General features: G+C 44.4%; 1 protein-coding gene across 2 annotated transcripts; it reads left to right on the top strand.

Moving 5' to 3' along the window:
* Positions 1–1,717: 1,717 nt before the first annotated feature.
* SSTR5 (somatostatin receptor 5) lies at positions 1,718–13,267 on the top strand. 2 transcript variants are annotated; one of them, XM_084640506.1, is made up of 2 exons: positions 1,718–1,800; positions 11,312–13,267. In XM_084640506.1, the coding sequence occupies exon 2, from the start codon at positions 11,372–11,374 to the stop codon at positions 12,482–12,484; it is 1,113 nt and encodes a 370-aa protein (XP_084496632.1). In that variant the 5' UTR covers positions 1,718–1,800; positions 11,312–11,371; the 3' UTR covers positions 12,485–13,267. The 2 variants fall into 2 exon arrangements, with proteins under 2 accessions (XP_084496632.1, XP_084496633.1); XM_084640507.1 differs by lacking the exon at positions 1,718–1,800 and adding an exon at positions 2,516–2,584.
* The last annotated feature ends 578 nt before the right edge of the window (positions 13,268–13,845 follow it).

Raw genomic sequence — 13,845 nt, forward strand, 5'->3', positions numbered from 1 at the left:
GCAGCTCTCACTCTTTTTAGTGTACATTAGCCTCTGAGAAAAGTTCACTTGCAATGAACACTATTTTTATTCACGTTGATATTCACAACGTGGCAAGTGTACCACATTTTATCTGATGTTTTCAAAGAGGGCAATCAAAACCTCGGCTTCCTTTCTGGTTAGCAACCCAACGCTATGGTTATCAGATGATTGCCCCCATTGTCATGGCCAGAGCGGGCTGGAGCCTTAGTTTAATTTAGCGATACAGGATCATAAATACATCAGCAGACTCCATTAGAAAGAGACATGCTGAAAACAGGCTTTTTCTCCTTTATGTTTTGCATTTATACATCTGCCTCAATGGCAGCTGTCTAATTGAAAAGCCGTGGCAGGGGATTAAGATCATAGAAGTTGTCACGAAGAAGGCCATTCCGTGTATGTCGATGAATAACCGAGTGCCTGGAGGGGCCAGTCTAGCTCTGAACAGGGATAACAGCACAGTGTTCTCCCCCGTCACACACAGGCTAATACATGTCAACATTTTCAGCTTCCTCGTGGCACAAGGTCATGTCTGCAGCATGCAGTGGCAGTGTGAAGAGGGCCGTGCGAGCAACGTGAATGCGCGGGACTGCAGCGGATGGTTGATTTAGGTATTTCAGTGGGCAAGGATGGTGTAGGGCGGGGTAGACTGCAGACCCTGGGCCAAATCTGGACCCCCAGACATTTTTGAATGGACCATGACATCTTTTTATTTACTTCTTATAAGCATTATTGTTGTTTTATTATGATGTTCTCTAGAGCCTATCCTTGATTATACTTTGACCAAGAACTTTGGACCTGGACAAAAAATCATTGACTACTCCTGGCATAGGGGCTGCACCAGTGTGGGGAAGAAGGGTGCAGGGGAAAAATGGGAGAGAAGACGTATGTGTCTCATTTGTTCCCTTGCTGCATTCAAAGAGGAGAGCCAAATACTCCAGCCACCTAATACCTAGGGCAACCCCAGGGAAGTCAATGGGATGGCAACAGGGGAGCAAATCAATGCAAAATATGGCCCTATAGTCCAATATTTTTCAGCTGTTCTGTTTTAGGGGCCTGATCCACAACCCACTGAAATCTGTGGAAAGACTCTCAACCAGTCAATCCTTCGGGACATTCCTGACCTGGTAGGGAGATAGACCCAGATGAGCTAATGGATCCTTTCCCACCCAGGTCTTCAGAATGATCTGCTCATTTATCCAGGAGGAAAAGAAAGATACACTCCAAGTGACTGGCTGAAGGCTATTAAGCTGTGACAGATGCCATGGTGATGAATTGTGTGTGTGTGTGTGTGTAAAAGAACGATTTCCTGGAGACAGACACAGCATCATGAAGGAGAGAGGGGGAATCTATTAAAAAGCCTCCCTTAAAATCCCTGCGTAGTGAGTGACCCACCGGACTTGGGGCGTAGGTGCAAAGGACCAGAGGCTGCTGCTCTCTCTGCATCCGCAGGCTGAGCTTTGCCTAGTTCCCCAGAGGGCTGGGAAGAGCAGGGCTTGGAGAGGGGAGGAGAGATCCCCCTGTGGAGGGCTCTGAGAGAGGCGGGGGGGGGGGGGGCATTTACCCTGAACAGCCTGCAAGCCCCAGAAGGAAACCAGAGAAAGGGAGGCATTTCTGAAGCAGCAGGCGGCGAAGCTCCAGAGGACACCCACCTGCCATAGGGATCCCAGAAGCAGCCGCCAGCCAAACCAACCCCTCTCCCCGGCCCCCAGATCTTTAAAAGCGGCGGGGTGGGGGGTTAAAGACAAGGAAGCAAAGGGATCCAGAGCAAAGGCAGCGCAGGTAAGCGTCTCCCCTTCACCCATTCTTTCACACACCCACACACCCCATAGGCGGGGGACCCCTGCCACTAAAGGACCTGGAGTGAGCCCCCCCCCCCTTACCAGGGAAGGAGCCAGGCTTGGAAGATCCCAGACGGGGAGTTTCTCTCTCTGCTCTTCGGGGCGCGCTTGGACAACTTTGCAGCCAGCTGCTGGAGCGCCAGGCGGCACCTGCAACTTCCCTCCCTTTGAACGCGCCACCCGGAGCCCCGGAGACTCCAGCTGGTCGCTGGGGGAAGTGGAAATTGGGACACCCCCCCGCTCGCCCGCCCGCCCCCCTTTTGCTAAGTAGCCCTCTCCCTGGTGTTTCCCAGCCTCCGAGCCTCTGTGAGGGACCCAGGCTTCGCAACCATCCCCCGTTTACACAGGACCTTTCCCAAGCGGATCCTGGCACCGCTTCTCTTTTCTGGCAGCGTGTTATCCGCGTCCGTCCCCGCCGCTGCGGCAGGTAGGTCGCTGCTCCCCCTGGCCTGCCCCCTGGCTGCACGGATCGCCGTGGGGCTGGGCTGGGCGAGCGCGGCAACCAGCTGCTCGCCTTTCACGCCCGTTTTAAAGCCCCTAAAGGGGTGGGGCGCGGCGGGGGTGGGGGGGATCTGATCCTCCTTTAGCTGGCTTCGGGGGAGAAGAGTCGGCTCGGGGCTGTAGCCCAGGCGCGTGTGACATCTACTTGGGCTCCTTGGAACTGGGAAGCGGGGGCAGTTTATTTCCTACCTTGCTCTTGCAAAGAAGAATCCACGGACACGCAGGTAACCCTGCCCCCTTGGTTTTTTCCATGTGCCAAAGGAAGCCGGGACTGGAAGAGAGGCGTGTGGAGAGATTTATGGGGCTGGGGTTTGTGACATTCACCAGTGTCTATGGCCAGGCCAGTACGGGGGCACAAGGAAGGGGCACTGGAAAGATCTTTCTTCTTTTGCGGTCCCTTTTCATCTCCAGCTTGTCCTCAGGGATCCTGCCTTTGTCTCCAAAAATTGTTAGGCACCTATTCCATTCTGAGCTGGGCATCTAACACCCTTAGGCTCCTTTGAAATCCCAGCCGATTGATGGCCAAATTTGCACAGACTTTCCCTCTGCGTCTTGCAACCTATTCGTGAGAGAAAAGACTTTAATAACTGATCAGGGAGGGGGTGGCAAAGTGCATCTGAACTCACTTCGCCTGAGGGGGTAAAGTAAATAGGAGGCTGAGGCCAGAGTGGTATCAAGTTTGTATTAATAATGCAAATATTTTACCCATGCACAGTCTGGAGCTCCCATTTCCTTAAAACTTTCCTTCTTAGGGCAGATCGGAGATAACGGAGGAATTGTTTGCAAAGCCAGGTGAAAAGGACCTTTCCCCCCACCCCCCACGGGGATTTATGCACCTGTCTCTTTGTGGGGTCCTTGACCGGGGCTGTGTTGGTTGTTTTAATGGGACGTTTATATGAAAGGCATGGAAGTTCAAGCAGACAATGTAACTAGAGTCCCCGAGTCCCCACGAGAGCTACTGGTCAAACCTGAGAATGTACCTGCTTAAAATAGGTTTCAGAGTAAAATAATAATCCTGCTTAAAATAGTTAGACAGTTTATCTTTCCTAAGGGACAAGGTGTGGTGTGCGTGTTCATGCAAATAGCTCCGGATGGCTAAACGTTGCTTTCAAATGCAGCAGCGACTCAAGGAATCTGAGCCCATCTGCACACGTACATTGCATATGTGTTCATGCCCATGTACATATAAATGCATATATAATACAGTGACCCAGGCAATCCTAAGCAGTCACCTTGCATGCAGCAACAAATGGAGTGCTTGCCTAATAGAGGTTAGTTTTTAAAGGCAGCCCAAAGTTTTTTTAGGGATGCTTTAAAGTGATCACTTAGAGGTGGGGAGAGTTGGCTGTAGAGGTGGTTGTTGAAGCGGTGTATGTAGATCTTGTCATCGCAGACAAGCTCCACGTTGTTTGATCTTTGTAATGAGCAATGACCTGGAGAGGTTATAGCAACAGAAGCCGAACAAGTGGAGTAAAATGCTAGTCACCAGTAGATAGGCAGGGACTGCACGAACTGCATGTGTTTATTGGGAAACAACTGCATAGAATTTTGCTTAGTTAGGGTTACAATCCAGGCAGAAAATATTTACTCTTTGCATGTGAGATCTAGAGACATATTATTAATACCTGCCCACAAGTATATGTATGAATGCCAAACCATCACTGCTCATTCTGTGATTGTACCATTTAACACCTTTTCATGGATAGTTGCATGAAAGCACTTTCATTTACCTGAATTATAGAATCACTGAATCATAGAAACAGTAGGGCTGCTGGAATGACTCTCACATGAACAAGTGTATTTGTGTAGGAAGAAAAGTATTCACTGTTGATTAATCACTATTCACTATTCTTCTGTTTAAAACATTTTAGACAACCAGTCAGGGAGCAGAAATAATGCCATGTGACTTACGTGGCCACTCACACCCCAGGAACCATTAGTCAAAAGGGATAATTTATGAACATGCCAAAGTCTGAAACATTTTGTATGAATTATTCCACAAAGACTTGCAAATTGCAAATATACATTTATGAACATTTTATAAACTGAAAAGGGCACAGTTCATGGGATAATTTATCACAATGAATTATTTGCCCTGCTCTAATATGTATATAAAATACATAATGGCCGGTCATGAGGGTGATAACACTAAAATTGTCAGCAGAAAAATATAATTGCTAAAAATTTGATACATTACCCAAAGCCAAAATGGTAACACATCGTATATTTGCCCTCAAAGTCAGTCAGTATCTGTGGTATCAACTAATCAGGTGAAAAAAGCTCTATGTTATTTATTTATTTAGAAGAAGAAGCAGAAGAAAAGGCTTTATTTTGTGAAAAATGGAGAATGGAACAATTTTTGTTTCATTAAAATTTTTCACAATTTTTTTCATTTTTTAAAAATTTTGTCAACAGGTTTTGCACATGTTGGTTTCACTTCAGCCAAGGAGAAAAAAGATTTCTCTTGTTTTTTAAAATGTTTTTTCCAATGAGAAAAAAGGGACGTTTGAAAAAGTGAGAAAAAATTACTCTCTCTCATTTTCTTCCAACTTTTCCATCCCCTTTTCCATGGGGGGGGGGGGCAGGAGAAGCAAAAACTGTGAATGCTGAATTTTAAAAAATTGAAAAATTTGCTAAAAATAATTGCGACTGAAAATTGAAAAATTTCCACAAAAATGGAAATTTTCATTTAGTTAAAAAAAAAAGGGTTTTATTGCAAAATCTTTGCCCAACTTGGTTTATTAAGAGAGAGACAAGGTAGGTGAGGTAACATCTTTTACTGGACCAACTTTGGCAGAATGCGCAAGCTTTCGAGCTCCTCCTCAGCTCTGGGAAGGAAGCAGAGTCTGTGAGTTAAATACAAGGTGGGATAGATTGTTAAGCAGAAGGGGTAAGAGTGGGAGGTCACTTGAAATGCAGTGGGAGTCTGGGGGTTAGATTGATATGCATAGAGAGTTTGAAGGTTGCCGGCAGTGCTAAGGGCTTGCCTACACTGAAAATGCTACAGTGTAGACTCTACCTACACCAACAGAAGGGTTCACCCATTGCCCTAGGTAATCTTCTTCCCAAGAGGCAGTAGCTAGGTCGACGGAAGAATTCTGCTCTCGACCTAGCACTGGCTACTCTGGGAGTTAGATCAGGGTATCTACGTCTCTCAGGGGGTGTTCACATTCCCGAGAGACATAGTTATACAGCTGTCAAATCAGCCGGCTAAAAACAAGCAATGTTGGGCTTGAAATGTTAAAAGCTCGGTGAGTATTTTGGGCAGGTCGTGGCCCACAGGTTTTTCCTCTTAATTGATGGGCCACTTTTTTGGGGGGGTGGGGGGTTCCTTTGGGGATGCGGGCAGCCTGGCTTACCCCCTTGTTCAGCGTGATGATGTTTACTAAGCCCTCTCCCCGGCAGGGTAGTTGTAATGAACCAGTGTCCCTGCTAAAACCCTGGTTTTTGGTGTCTAGCAGAGTTACACATTTATTATATTGTTTTACGCCCCTGCCTACCTCAACACACACTCCTCCTAAGGCCAGATCCTCAGGTACTGTGTACTGGCACAGTTCCTTTGACTTCAATAGAGCTTCACCCGTTTACGCCGGCTGAGGGTCCGCTCCTTCATTTCAAGCCCCTCCTCTTGCTTCACCTGTTAAACGAAGAGCTGGATTTCCCTCTCTGCAGTGGAGAAGCAGTGAGCTCAGCTGTCCTGCCTCCCCATTCTCTTGTATTTGAGGGAGGGGGCAGTATCCTTGCTTCACAACAGGAGCACTCTTAGGAGGCAGTAGTGCAGCCATTTTTCTCCCCATCAAAACCAGTAGCTCCCCTGGCACATTGTGGGAAACTTTGAGAAACAGTCAAAATTGAGGTACAATTCTACTGATGTGTCCTGGCTATTTGCCCAGCTGGTTTTTCTATGACTAAATTCCATCACTTGCTTTAAAATAGGATCTATCTGGCAGGTTCGCATTTCATCTGCTCCTGCTGCTTATTCTTCACTGAAAAGCCATAATCTAACTTTCTGTTATCTTAATTCTCTTCACACCGAGTAAATTTGATGCTGTACAGAGAAGATTTTGATTCCAGTTGGCAAGTAAGCCGCAGGAGCCGATGAAACCTTTACCCACAAAGATTCTGGTTTTTATGCAACTTCTTCCTGATCTCTGTTGGTGACAAGTTTATGTCCTGAAGTATTAGGCTTGATAAGCCTTAGCTTTGCTATTGTAACTGAGGTACTGTATATAGCACAATTTGGAGCAAGTACACTGAATTGCAAGCCTAATTTATGAATGCAGTTACCAACGCTGCAAATTCAAACTGCACCGTTGAATTTGCAAATGGCCATTTGTGTGTCTGAATGGCCATTTGCATGCACAATTATCTGATTTCATGCATGCAATAAAGGTAATTGTACATTCAAATCATGCACACAGTTGGACATGTAAAGTTTGGAGAATCGAGCCCTAGCTTATTAACATTTAAAAAAAAATATTAAAATCCTATTTACTGCTCTTCTCTTTAAGCTGTTTATTTACCTTCTATATTTCTCTCAGCTTGGAGTATGAAAAGCAATAAAAACAGTTTTGCCTTTGCTTATAGTCATTTTCATCCTCAGGTCCTCAGGGCAGCAATGGATGGGTCTCAGATATGTATAACAACCCCACATATAGCATCTCAGAGGTTGAAACTGAGATCTTCAGCACTGAAACCGCATGAGTCTAATGGTGGAGCTCCAGGTGTAACTCCATTAGCTGGCAGCAGTAGTAGGTTCTTAGTAATGGAAGCACTTCTCTAAATCTGAAATGTGGGCTGTACCAGCCTCTGATCTGAGAGAACCCCTTGAAGGCAAGCTTTCTTGAATCCTTAAAAAGCATAGCTTGAAGGTGGGTGGTGAAACGGAAGTGACAGTACAGCAGAGAAGTAACTGCTGCTGGCGAGGGTGAAGTGATACCGATCGCCTGTCTAAAGCGCTTTGAGACCTATGGGGGGTCAAGTGCTGTATAAGAGCTAAGTATTATTATTATTGATTCATTGAAGATGCTGAAATAGCAGATGGAAAGAGTGGAGCTTTCGGAGTCTACAACAGCAAAACTCTTCTTTCTGTATAAAGATATGCACTGAAGAGCTATGCTTCCCTCCATGTCCTATTTTCTCCCCCAAAGAAGAAAACATCCTTCCCCAGTTCTGTACCCCATGCTCCCCTGGGATATGCCTGTCCCATAAAACCCGATAACCTCATGTTCCCTGCCCATTTCCTCTTGTCTGCCAACCCAGCACATCTCTGTGTGGTGCCATTCTGGACTGCATGTCTATATTCCCCATCCCCAACTTGCATTCCTGATGTGGCCTGCTTCTTCCTTCCCCAGATAGTTCTCAGAGTGAGCAATTTGGAGGCTGGTCACATCAGAACAAGCCAGGGGAGGAGAACTGCTCCTGGCAAAGTGCAGACATATCAACTCAAGCCTTTCTCAACCCTGGTCTTGCCTTGATATCACAAAGCAGAGAGAAACTCAGAGCTTGAATGTCTTCAGATATCATCTTACCTGCTTGAGGTCTTGTGAATTTCCTTGTCCTCTGTCATTCCCATGGGTTTCACTACCAATTAGTGCATCTGGCTTTCACCCCTCAGGGGGCATTGGCACAAAAGGCAGAGGTTCAATTTTTTTCAAGACTGCCAGAGCCAGCACACAAACAGGAGGGTTCTTAAGAGTTAAAACTTTGCCCACACATTCCCCCACTGGGCGTGCTGAGCCCCGAGGTAGCTGTCTTTGTATTTCTCCCCAAGTAAGGCATCCAGAACTCAAATGTAGGGATAATGGTAGTTCCTTGTGAATTTAGCCAGTACTCAGGGTATCACAGATTGATGGAAATTTGTGAAAGTTTTTGCGATAAAAATTGCAATATGATGAGTTTAGAAGTAGCATTTTATCATGTAAGCAACAGCTATGTGGTTTCCATGGAACCGAAAATACAAAATGCACCAGATAGAATCTAATAAGAGTGCCAGGGCTAAAACTCCTGCTTTTACAAAATAGAATAAAATAAAAATCTGTTGAGGAATCTCTAAAGAAAAAAGTCATTAGGACCTTGTTTTTGCATCTCCACTGAGAGTCGTTTCTTCCAGCAGCACAAGTTCCTTTCCCAACAATGCTGGGACACGGTCAGAATGGGCACACCGCAGGGAAGAGTACCATTCACAGAAGCACCAGCCCCACTTTCTGTAGAACGTGGGTGGTAATGTATTTGGAAAAAGAAAAGGAGGACTTGTGGCACCTTAGAGACTAACCAATTTATTTGAGCATAAGCTTTCGTGAGCTACAGCGCTGTAGCTCACGAAAGCTCATGCTCAAATAAATTGGTTAGTCTCTAAGGTGCCACAAGTCCTCCTTTTCTTTTTGCGAATACAGACTAACATGGCTGTTACTCTGAAATATATTTGGAGGCTCCTCAGCTAAATATTAACCTAGCCCACTCCTCTTTAGCCTGTGAGCTATACAATCTCAGAAGTGACTTGCCTACTGTATCTATCAAGGGTCTTCTATCAGGGCCATCACTGCACTGTCAAAAACACAAGGTAGTGTGGCTGTTCATCAGGTACAGAACCTGCAAATTCCCCTCCAATTTCTTTTCTCCCATATTTGCTATAGTTTCATAGAGTTTAATGGCAGATGGGACCATTAGATCATTTAATCTGACCTTCTGTAAATCACAGGCCCTTAAATTTCACCCATTTACTCCTTTATGGAGCCCAGTAACTTGTATTTGGCTAAAGCATATCTTCCAGAAAGAGCAACCACTCTTGACTAGAAGACATCCAGGGATGAATACTCTAGCTACAGCATGTACTTGTGATCTTCAACCGCAGTCCCCTTCAGTCTTCTGTCCTAATCTTCGTGCATTTTTTGTCTTCGCTGGCACATCTTCCCCAATTGCCAATGATAAAGCAGACTGTTTTCTTCAGACATGGACTCCGCACCTGCACATTTCAGAACCAGAACAAACTATTTCCTACTATTACTGAGAGCTGGAGGCGCTTACACTATGGCCCACTGTGAATGTAGTGGATGAAAGAGAGAGAAGTAATCTCCTGAGCTGACCACAAGGTTCTGAATGTAAACTCTTCTGCAGTTCTACACTGTCTGTTTTGCACCTCATTACGCATGTAGTGGTGGCTCCATAAACTAGCTAGACAGAGTGCTCATGCAAGAGATACAGTAATAAATAACATCAGTGTGAGTCAGCCACAGTGGAGGCAGAAGCTTGGAAAAGTTCCCCCTACTCAGCTTGGCTAATAAACCTTAACGCCTACTCAAATGTGTGTGGCCTAGTAGATAGTGCACTGAGCTGAGAAACAGGAGACCTGCGTTTTGCTCCTAGCTCAACTACTGGGTGACCTTGGGCAAGTTGCTTCACCTCTGGGCCATGCCTTCCCCGCCTGCAAAAGGTTTGATAATGATGCTGACTTCCTTTGTAAAGTGGCTTGAGATCTACTGAAATAAAATGTTCTGTAAGAGCTGGGAATTATTATTACTGACTGTCAGGGCACCCATTGAAGTCAGGGCTCACGAAAGGCGTTTTCTTGACACAGAGCTCAAATCATAAGTTGGGGTCATGCAGAAAGAGCGTACGGGAAAAGTTAATGGACTTAGGATTTAGAGCTGGAAATGAGCTGATCTGTTCCTTTCTAATGCAGTTTTCTTTGCATTTATGAGTGCTACATCTAGTGCTTTGTCTATTCTTAAATGTCCCAGAACATAGGACTTCCCGTCATAGATATCAGTGAATTTTTACTCAGGCTTTGTTTGCTGTAATGGATGGTTTTATTTTTCCCCACCTACACAGGTGCTGATGTTTCCCGTGGGTTTTCAAGTGGTTCAGGCAGACTGTAAGTGGCATCTGAATCTATCAGATCAGATTGTTTGTATGTGAGCAGGCAGATCCGGGAAATATTTCAGTGGAATGAGCTTCAGCTGCAAATACGGTCTGGATTTTAAAAACACCCTTCTCCCCTTAGGCATTTAGATTTGGAATTTCGGTTCAAGCCTGTTGCTACTCACAATGGATTAATGCATAGCCATTACGGACCAGAATATAGCAAATGATGGGTAGATTTTAAACCAATCAGCAGCTATAGCTGAGCCCAGATTTTCAAAAGGCCTCAGCCCAGCAGGTTCTATTGTGACACTTTGGTTGCTTAAAAACCCTTTGAAAATCTGGCCCTAAATTAATGGCTAATCTCTTTCAGTAGGAGCTCAGGTGGTTTTTCCACACTGGAAAGCAGAGAATTTCACCTTCTTTTTGGGTCCCGGAAAGAGGTGAGGCATAAGGCAGATGGGTTATAGAATCATTCAAATGACACATTGTCTTCGAAGTGGCATGAGACAGTGCGCAGAAATTAACATTCATGACTGGCAATGCTTTCTTGGGAAAAGATTGCTCTTGCTACCCACATGCCAGCACAATGTTATAAACAATGATGGGCAAAAAACAATACATAAAACTCACTTTTTGGTTTCAAAGCTTTAGAGTAGTGATGGGCTTGACCTAGAACTCTGGATCCAAATGCCCCTGAACTCTGGAGTGTTCAAAATCTGCATCTGTATTTGAAAGTTCCATCTCTGCTTTTCAGGCGTATTCCTTTCCAAACAGCTCCTGAGGATGAAACCGAGACTTATGTGCCCCTATTGTGATGAGCTATTGGTCTGTTCCAGCTTGGTGATTAATCATAGAAAAGAATAATAGATTCTTATATTATTATTTATTGGGGATGTTGTATACCAATGCAACACCTGCTTGATACAAAAACGATTGTTGATTATACTTGTAATTACATTTATGGTACACTGAGCAATGCCTACAACAGATGCTTAACGTAAAATCCAGTTCTGGATGTTGCCCATCAAATGCATGGCTTTTCAAAATTCTTTTTTTCTTCTCTTTCTTCTTTCCTTTTCTTATTTCAGGAACAAGATGGTTGTGAATCTTAATCTATCTCAGCCTTAACAAAAATTGGGAAAGAAAAAATGGATCCTTTATATTTTTCCAGTGCTTTTGGCATGGAGGTCAGTGCCCAAGATGTAAATTCTTCCTCACTGATGAACATGACGGGGAATAGGACTATGCCAGGACTGCCTGTGTCCAAAGACGTTCACACAGTTCTTATCTCTATCATATATCTCCTTGTATGTGCAATCGGACTCAGTGGGAACACCTTGGTCATTTATGTGGTTTTGCGTTATGCCAAGATGAAAACAGTCACCAACATTTACATCTTGAATTTAGCAGTAGCCGATGTACTCTTCATGCTTGGCTTGCCGTTCCTGGCTACTCAGAACGCCATCTCTTACTGGCCCTTTGGCGCCTTTTGGTGTCGGCTCGTTATGACCGTAGACGGCATTAATCAATTCACCAGTATCTTTTGCTTGACTGTCATGAGTATGGATCGCTACCTTGCAGTAGTTCATCCCATCAAGTCCACCAAATGGCGGCGTCCAAGGGTGGCCAAACTGATCAGTACAACAGTCTGGACTTTCTCATTCTTGGTGGTTCTTCCAGTCATTATATTTTCAGATGTTCAGGAACACCTTCACACCTGCAACATGAACTGGCCAGAGCCAGTAAACATATGGTCAGCAGCCTTCATCATTTACACGTCGGTTTTAGGATTTTTTGGACCCCTGATGGTGATCTGCCTCTGCTACTTGCTGATCGTGATTAAGGTCAAGTCTTCTGGGGTCCGAGTTGGGTCTACAAGGCGCAGACGGTCAGAGAGGAAAGTGACCAGGATGGTGGTCATCATTGTGGTTGTCTTTGTGTTTTGCTGGCTCCCATTTTATATACTGAACATTGTTAATTTGATATCCACCTTGCCAGAAGAACCTGGGTTACTTGGTGTTTACTTCTTTGTGGTGGTTCTGTCCTATGCAAACAGCTGTGCCAATCCCATACTTTATGGATTTCTCTCTGACAACTTCAAGCAGAGTTTTCAGAAAGTTTTATGTCTCCGGAAGGGGAATGGTGTTGAAGACGGAGATCCAACCAAGCACAGACAGGAGAACAGCAGCCGCTTGCAAGAAGCAATGCTAACCCAGAGAAACATGGAATTCAATGGACATATGCAAACAAGTAAGGTGTAAGGTCCTGGCTTGAAAAACTGTAAATAAACTGCAGAGCTGAAAAACTGGGGGGATCAAAATCAGAAATGAAACTGAAATCCTGAGACCCACAAGCTCAAACAAATGTACATAGATTCCCCCTCCCCCATGAAAGAATTATGGACTATACTGGATTCTGTGGAATGCCCAAGGCACTGTAGCTAAAGCAATCAGACGTGTTATCACTTTCTCTTTCTATATGCTGGGGACAAATTTACCAGTACATTCTGGCTGCTCTGTGCCATTCTGATGATGCAAAGCAGCTGTGACCTTGTTTTAACCATCCTATTTGCTTTTTGGTCAGCAAAAAGCAGAGAGTGTATTGGTTCATTTGCCCCAAAGTATTCTCAAAAGTTTGTTAAGTGAATGTTTTATATTAAAAAAGGAAAAAGCACTATTTCTTAAGTGGAAGTTTTCAAAGGAACAGCTCACAGCACTAATTTACTGATCTTGGAAGCATGCGTATGCCATAGTTTTGAGGTGCTGCTTAACCATTTGCATTGTTTTACTGTAATTAATCCACATAAGAGACTCCAAACGCAGTGCCCAGAAGTGTCTCAAATCCCTTGAAAAAAACCCCAGAAATAAAAATACCTTGAAAAAGAATTATTAAATGAATGTGAAATGGAAAATTCATTCATAGTGCCGTATAACATTCTAAACCAAACTGCTTATGAAATGTAATGCCGTCACTTTATTACTATGTAAATGACAGTGATTGTGAAGTCCTGAAAAGCTGTTTTGTGTCTATTTATTGGCTCTGAATGTAAGTGTGGATCTGAATTTAAATCGTATTTTCAGAAATTAAAACAAGTTGAATTCCCTCTTGGCTAGCAGGCTGGTATCTTTTCCTACCATTCTAAGTCACCTCATGCTGAAACTGATACAGCTTTGTCCTTGATGCTTAACTTATCAGAGAGCCAACTATTGTTATTATTTATTATTTGTATGACAGTAGGGCCTACGTGCTACAGCCAAGATCAGGGGCCCACTAACACCTAATGAGAGACATTATGCCTTGATGAGCTTACAATCGAAGTAGACAAGACAGACAGGAAAAGAGAGGTCAGTGATAGATCCAGGAAGGGCACCTCAGTGTCCTGAGTCCCAGCCCAGTGCCCTATCCAGTGGGCCAATTTGCTCCTCAGCCAAAAACAAGAAAGGAATACTGATATGCAGTGAGGAGTTGCCAAAATCTTAACAACTGGTTCCCTATAAAAAGTTCTGATTTAAGGGATGTGCCCCAGTATGTATTTTTTGTACCAACAGGGTTACCATACGTCCGTATTTTCCCAGGAGGAATTTTTAAATTTTAAATTTTAAAAATTCCTCCCGGACAGCGA

The sequence above is a fragment of the Lepidochelys olivacea genome, assembly GCF_965140295.1.
Source record: "Lepidochelys olivacea isolate rLepOli2 genome assembly, chromosome: 10".
Taxonomy (NCBI): Eukaryota; Metazoa; Chordata; order Testudines; family Cheloniidae; genus Lepidochelys; species Lepidochelys olivacea.

What these genes read in the sequence shown, in the direction of transcription:
- SSTR5 (XM_084640506.1), top strand. Translation starts at nt 11,372, where the DNA reads ATGGATCCTTTATATTTTTCCAGTGCTTTTGGCATGGAGGTCAGTGCC.